The sequence below is a fragment of the Antrostomus carolinensis genome, unplaced genomic scaffold (assembly GCF_000700745.2).
Source record: "Antrostomus carolinensis isolate BGI_N321 unplaced genomic scaffold, ASM70074v2 scaffold6052, whole genome shotgun sequence".
In the NCBI taxonomy this organism is placed as follows: Eukaryota; Metazoa; Chordata; class Aves; order Caprimulgiformes; family Caprimulgidae; genus Antrostomus; species Antrostomus carolinensis.
Genome location: NW_010301485.1, coordinates 1 through 7,647, shown reverse-complemented (window position 1 = coordinate 7,647; position 7,647 = coordinate 1). Strand labels below are relative to the sequence as shown.

The window sequence follows — 7,647 nt, the reverse complement described above, 5'->3', positions numbered from 1 at the left end:
CAGCTGCCAGGAGCTCTCAGAATTGTACCTTGTAGCCATGTCTACCACATGGCAGACAGCTAGCTAGGTTTCAGCATTTACCTCTGCAGAATTAAGCACCTCCAGCATAACAGGTGAAGTGTACGTGTGCAGTACTTGAAAAATTATGATGGAAGCACTAAAGGTTATTTATCGTCATAGGAGTTACAGAAGTTTACATATAAAATATAGTTGCTGCCATTCTGTACTGATAAATTATATAGAAACAGCCTTCCAAACAGGGTACACTGTTCCAGACTTGGTGATAGACTGAGTTATAAAACTGTGTTCTTTTTAGCCTAATACAGGAAGAAAAGAGAGAGTATGATATGCAAGTTAGGACACTCCCATCAAGTGTTCTAGACCAGGCCTGCAAGTAGAGCTTGCATGTTTTTCCACAAGTATTCCAGTCCTCAAAAGCACAGAGGTTAACTGGCCAGCAAAGCTTGAAGGCAAGATGCCAGGGGACCAGGGGTACTGCTGAGACCTCTGCTGAAGATGTCTACTGATGGGAATTTTCCAGTTCCTTCTCCTGTATGGATCACGCACAGATTTACTATTAAATACCATCCTAGAAATATTTTCAAAGGAGACATTCCTAAGTTCCAAAGTTTTCAAAGTATTCAGAGGAAGAGTCATAAAGACAGTTGCTCAACCATTGATTTCACGGTAGCAATACTGGAAGTAAGAAGCTGTGCTTGCCATGGCTTTAATGGAACCAATGCCCATGTCTTTAAGTTGCTAGTCAAGCCAACAATGAGGCCCTGCTGAATTCATAGCACTGTGGGAGAAAGTTAAAATCTATATGAAAATAACATTGCCCTAACTGTCACTAAGCAACTGCAGAAACCTGAGTAAACCATTTTCTTGCTTTTAAAAGCAGTTGCCAGCAAAAAACCCCAACAAACCAGTAAGTGATTTTGATTTCCTAATGACTAACTACTACTTAGTACCAAGAATGACAGTAAGTTTCAAAGACATTTTTTAGTCAAGACACATCTTCTGCACCATTAATAAAACCTTTCTGTACATTCTACAGCACCAGGCACACAAAATAGCAGGCAAAAAAGTATTTTGAGTTAATATGTTGTGGATCCCTTCAAATTCAAAGGCAATTTCTCCACTAATAGGAGCTGCAAATCACAAACATCTCACAGCTTCTTGAAAAACCTAACCCATGTTTACAAAGCACAAATGATCCCCAAATCTTGAATTATTTAACTTGGATGAAGGACCCTGCAATCCCCTTACAGCTGCTGCTGACATTTATGCACCTGTGTCAGCATCACTTCCAGTGCCATAATGCTGGTACTTTGATGGTCTCTGTGTGTCTGAGTTTCAACATGCTTTGAGCTGTTGTTTTTCTTTCTAGTGCAAGCAGAGCTGAGCCCTGGGTACTTCGTGTACTGACAAGCTGATGGAAGCAACAGTTCCCAGGGAGATGGAGCACTGGAATAAGGATTACTTTTGCTCTTCATCCTACAGGTCACATATAAGAAGTATGGCTGGGCAGACAATATCTGTGGACCTTTGCTGCAGTGACAAGCGGGGTCCTTACGCTGCCTTCAGCCAGTTTTACACAGGAGTCAAGTCAGTGACTTTCAGGTAACCAGCCCTTGCTTCTCACTGGGATGAAGCAAGAGATGCAGGCAATACGGCAGCGTGTACGTGGAAAAGATCTTCAGCTATAATCCTGTCACATACCAACACCCAACTGACACATCTGCTGTTTTCACACCCTAGCACGAGCTTTTGAAGCAAATGCGTGATCAGTGGAAAGGTCGGACAGATCCACCTCCATGCAGGAGGAAAAGAATGGAATTGTTCTTACATCCCTTCAGTTTCTTTTGAATTGTGAGCAGCTGCGTCCCATTGCACATACACTGCTCCAAAATCCCCATGGTAGAGGCCACACTACAAGACTGTGCTCAGGGAGAGGAATCCTGTAGTGCTGGTGATGGGTTGGGCACTCTGGTCATTTACAGTCAAGTAATGGATGTTTTTCAAGGGCATACTCTAGGCTTAAAGGCAGCATATGAACAAGACTTTGCAAGCCAACGTATTTTCATTCTTTCCAAACCTAACTGGATAACAGACAGGGATCTGGTTACAAAGCCCTTCGCATTAGCACGTGTCAGATAAGCTAATGAAACAACTTAATCTTCTCCTGCATCCAGCGTCCTTTGCAAGACATGTTCAATAGGTACCCTTGGCCGTCTCCTTGTACATTCACATTCCTCCTTAAGTGTCTGTCCTGAAGCCGGTGAAGTCACCTTGAGCTCCTTCTCTTGACAAACAGGACAGCAAGCTGTAAGACCTTTGTTGCAACAACTTGGACATGTCAGGACAAGCTGCCGGCAGTGCTGGCTGGAACAAAGTTTATACTGGTCCCACAGTGTCCCACAGTATCTGCATGCTGGAGGGAGGAGGAAAATAAAAAGTTAACACCCATGTTGCCCCATCTGTCCCCCCTGCAGAGGGTTCTCTGTGGCACCAGGGGGCTGCAGTCTCTCATTTAAGTCACTATTGTCTTCTGGGTTTTTAATTCTTGCTTTAGCTTGATCTTCGAGAAACTAGTTAATTTTTGAACTTCTTATTTTGATGTTAAAACTTAGGAGAGCTATTGTCTCTCAGGAAAAAGTGCTCACTAGTGCTTCCTCTCATTCTGATTAGACAGATTTAAGGATTCTTGCTGCCAAGAGAAGAAAGATATGCTGGTAGTAATTAAGCCAGCACACAGGAACACTGCCTGCTGGGGAAGGGGGTGCCATGGGACTTCCTTTCACCCAACAGCAATGGCTTGTGCAGATAGGGTGTTATTTGCAGTCCTGGTAGAGTCCTTCCATAACATCAGACAGGTTTTAACCCTTTAACTGAAAGCTACAGCACAGTTTAGCTGTACAATAAAGAAAGCGCCTACCCCAACACTTCCCCTTGAAACTTCTGTAGGGATGGCTGTGATGTATCCAGAATGTATTCTGTTTCTACATCAAGCCAGGCACTCTCAAGATGTACACAGTGACTGCAGAGGAGGAATGGGAGGTTACGCTCAAAAAGTTACCCAGACAAAAAAACCCAGCACTGTTTCCTAAAAAGCACTAGAGACAAGAAGAAAACAGGTATTTCATTTGCAATACCTGAAGAGCTACTTCAGCCAGTAGGCAACGTTTTTAACACCTTCAACTAGAGGTCACTGAAATTCTACAGGCTACAGAAACTTTTAAGGCATGAAAATAACCATGTGCTGTAAAGCTTAGTGCCACCACTCTCCCAGTGCCTGGCAGTCTGTGCTGATGTTCTCTGAGATGACTGGAGCAGAGAACAGCTAACAGCAGCAGAACTGTTTAATGCTTGGGTGACTTGGCCAACCAGATCAGCACTGCGGGCAACAAGTGGGTAATGACACCAGCAGTGCTTGACACACGTCTCCATAGCTGCAGACAGCTCATATAACAGCAGCTGCAGGGGAGCTTCCTTTTACTGCTTCAGTTTCAGGGAACTCTGCTTATTGACCCCCTTTTCTTTCATTTATGGTTAAAGCCGTAGAGCTGATTATCATGAAAAGTGACAGCACTAAAAGATCAAAGCAAGCATGAGGAAGAACTACACAGACCAGTTTGGCTGCCCTTACCCTGCACATGATTACAATAGCTTGCCAGCCTTCTGCACTTAAATTATCTAGTCCTACCTGAGACGATATCTTCATTGGAACAAATGGCATAACGATCATCAAATACAAACAGCTTCCCCCTGTAGAATCCATCTGGAAACTCTTCCAGGTACTTGTGAATTCCACCTTTTAGCTGGTAGACCTCTCTGCACACTGCCTGTTTAAAGCATATTAGCAGAAAAGCTGAAGGAGACAGCAGCAGTGGTGGGATGCCAGAGTTCCCAAAGCAAATGTAAAATGCCAGGGGTCACTGAAAAGCAGCAGCTTCTCAGTGACCATCAGATGGCACCACGTGCACCCACAACTCTAGGCAGCGCCACCAGGGATTAAGGGGCAGCTCCACAATGCTGGCTTGTTGACATGAACCCAAATGTGCATTTAATGTTACAGTCAAAAAAAGGCTGGTAACCTCCTCAGCTGAGGGAGGTTTGCTGCATCACAGATCAAATGCTTTTGAACCTCTGTGAGCTGCTGCTTATTCTATGTAGCGAGCTGTTAGCAGGAGCAGAATTTCTCAGGGTTCACACTAGTGCAGCAGAGAAAAAAAATAAAGGTTTAAATATCTGGAGCACACGTATTTATGCTGTTCCCTTGCTCCTTGAGGGAAGGATCCAGAAGAGTGGGATGGAAAGCACAATTAGAATAATGCCGTGTGCCAGATTTAATCCCACAACACTGGAAACGCACTGACTGCCTGGTTTTCACCGCTGTGAGATGCTCAAGCTGTGCACTTATGATCACAGAGCGAGCATAACACAGACAGAGCTTGAGGAAACACTGCAGAATGCTCTCAAGCCCTCCTAAAACACTGCTACAATCGGCAGGGCAGACTTACAAATATCTCTTCTCAGCAAATGGGTTCTATAATTATTTTCACAGATTAATCACTGCTGTGACTAGTCCATGCAGATCATCCTGAGCTGCATTAAACTACCCACGTCCTTAACAGACAGCATGAGGCAAGCGTGCGTCAGAGACATTTATCTCCCCAGCTGTTCACTGAGCAGTCTGTGCTCAGTAGGAATTTACCAGCAAAAGACAAGACAGCTGCCTTTAAAGCAGTCTCCAGTCCCCGACACTTGTGCCCCCAGAAAGACATCTCACCTTGCTCCGTAGGTAAGCAGAGCCTCTTTCACAACGAATCCCTCCTGTGCAGTACATCAGGACACGTTTGTCTTTAAAAAGCTCCAGGTTTTCATCTACGTAGCTGGGAAAATAGCTGAACTTCCTGATATCTGGAGCCAGACAGCCCTGGAAATGTCCCTGCAGTAACAACAGATGGCCATGTGACTGGTTACAAGCAGCCTTACACAGCAAGGCCCGTGACTCAAACTAGAGGAAGTAACAAACCTTTGGGCCAGAAGACAGCTCACTGCAGCTGCTTTAGGCAGTTCCTCAGCTGCAATTATGCATCAAAATACTTATTAAAATCTGTAAGAGAATTCTGGACACAGCATGTCTTGTCATCCCAGCAGAGGGAGCTAAGCAGAACAGAACTGTCGGAGAGAAGACAAGCCGCAACAGTGTAGAAGGGTTGCTGGGTGTGACAGCAGGATGCCCCTATTCTGTTTGACATAATAGAACAAGGCAAAAATGCTGGAAAACACTCTTACAATTTATCCTACTTTTACTTTAAACTATTTTTACTTCAAACTACGTGGTATTCACCGCTAATGTTGTAGGGACCACTTTGTCTTCTTCCTGCCCAACCTGTGTAAGTATACTGAGCCAGGCAGGTCCATGCTGAGTTGCTAAGCAGGTCCTCTGCTGCTTATGTCTAATATTCATTACTAAACTGAAGTTTGTATGCATTAAGGTCAATATGGAATATAGAATCTCTTGTTCCAATAAGGTTACACGCTCACAATGTGAAACACTTCCCCCCAGCACCTGTAACACACTGCAAGAAGCAGGCAAATGACACTTACTATTTTACTTTCATAGAAGTTCCTACAGTCCAGCAAGATGGTATCACTTTGTCCTTGACTGGCCTGAGATAAATACTGTTCTACTTCTCTGTGAAATTCCTGAGGGGATAAATGGATTCCTTTAACGAAAAAAGGAAAAAAAAAAGAAAAATAAGGGAAAAAAAAAAAAAAAAGAGAAAGACGTGAGAAGCGGAGCAACAAAACAACGTTACATATGATCTTGCTGATCCAGATTCTCCTTACGATTTCCAAACAAAAAATTTCTGTGATATTCACAGACTTTTCATCCAAACTCAACCAGCCAAGTTTATCCATGTTTGGATTCCTATTGTCAAATGAAAGAACACGCCACACTGTTCCACATGACAGAAGAAGCAGCAGATAGGTGCCTGTCTCTTTGTTACATACCCAGCAACTCTTACAGTTGTAAAAGAGAAAGATGTTTCCCTTCCCTTTGCTTATCGTTCATTACAACTGGGAGGTGCAGAAGCATACAGAAATGTGGCTCTTTCAGTGAAACTCTTCTCTGTTGATAAATATTGAAATTTTCCATAAGCATGTATTACTTTCAGTACAACATCAATTTACATAAAGTTTCTCAGCTTTCAAGTTGCTCAGAACTTGGGACTCCCCACCTACTGAAAAACAAAAAACTTCCCCCAACAAAATCCCTTACCTTACTAAAAAATAACCCTACGAGCAACTTGCCAGAGTAATGGGAACCATCTCCATAGAACACTGTAAAACAGGAGTAAAAAGGTAAAAAAAGGAAAGAAATCCCCAAACATGCATCCCACAAACTGCCAAAAACTTTGGGGGGTAGAAAAAAAAAATCTTCTGCCAAAACCACAAAAAGATGCTGTAGACATTTATCACCAACAAAAACCTTTTAGTGGAAGAAAAAGCCCAGAACTGCTTTTCTGTTAATTACTACTTGCTGTGCTCCTCTGCTTATTGCCTACGTACGTGTCCTCATAGCAGATGCAGAGCCAGTAACATCTCGTTGGGCATAATCCATATGAAGCAGGTACAGGCAGCAGGAAACAAATGCAGCCTGGGTTAGGGGGGTGGCATGAGCCTGATGCAGAACTTGACTCTGCTGTAGTGTAGAAGGCAGAAGCATGGCTGTTAACTTCAGCACAAGTAAAGCCAAGTCAGCAGGCCCAAACACTGGAACATGTATATACTCAACTGTAATATTCACCGGGATTCTAGAATTTTCTAAAAGAAGCCCTCAGCATCCACAGCACCAGAATCCACTGGATGCACAAGAAGACTCCATGGAAAGCTCTTCCTACACAGCCTGGTTCTTACTGCAAGCTAACCATGAGAGTGCACCGGAGCTCTTTATATGGTACAACGGGGGAAAAAGCCAGGCCGACCAGAGCAGCGCCGTAAGTTCCTTAGCTGCCTCCCATGACAGGAACCAGAAGGCCAACCATCTCCAGGGTATGTGTGGCTACGGTGGATCCTCTTGCACCCCTCCAGGTAAAGGTACATGCTTAAAGTTTGCTGATGACACTAAACTGGGAGGAGTGGCTGGCACACCAGAAGGCTGTGCTGCCATCCAGCGAGATCTGGACAGGCTGGAGAGTTGAGCCCAGAGGAAGCTGATGAAGTTCAATAAGGACAAGTGTAGGGTCCTGCACCTGGGGAGGAACAACCCCAGGCACCAGCACAGGTTGGGGGTTGATCTGCTGTAAAGCAGCCCTGCAGAGAAGGAGCTGGCAGTGCTGGTGGATGAGCAGTTGACCATGAGCCAGCAGTGTGCCCTCATGGCCAAGAAGGCCAATGGTCTCCTGGGGTGCATTAAAAAGACCATGGCCAGGAGGTCGAGAGAGGTTCTCCTCCCTCCCCCTCTACTCTGCCCTGGTGAGGCCACATCTGGAGTATTGTGTCCAGTTCTGGGCTCCCCAGTTCAAGAGAGACCAGGAACTAATGAAAAGTCCAGCGGAGGGCTACGAGGAAAGACAGAGAGCTGGGTCCATTTAGCCTAGAGGAGACTGAGAGGGGACCTTATCAACGTTTATA

General features: G+C 44.6%; 1 protein-coding gene across 1 annotated transcript; it reads right to left on the bottom strand.

Moving 5' to 3' along the window:
• Nucleotides 1–2,086: 2,086 nt before the first annotated feature.
• TSTD2 (thiosulfate sulfurtransferase like domain containing 2) lies at nt 2,087–5,735 on the bottom strand (the record flags this gene model as incomplete). Its single annotated transcript, XM_010163469.2, has 4 exons — nt 2,087–2,434; nt 3,707–3,845; nt 4,793–4,951; nt 5,617–5,735. Coding segments are annotated over 4 exons (677 nt in total), but the record flags the coding sequence as incomplete, so codon positions are not given.
• Nucleotides 5,736–7,647: the final 1,912 nt, after the last annotated feature.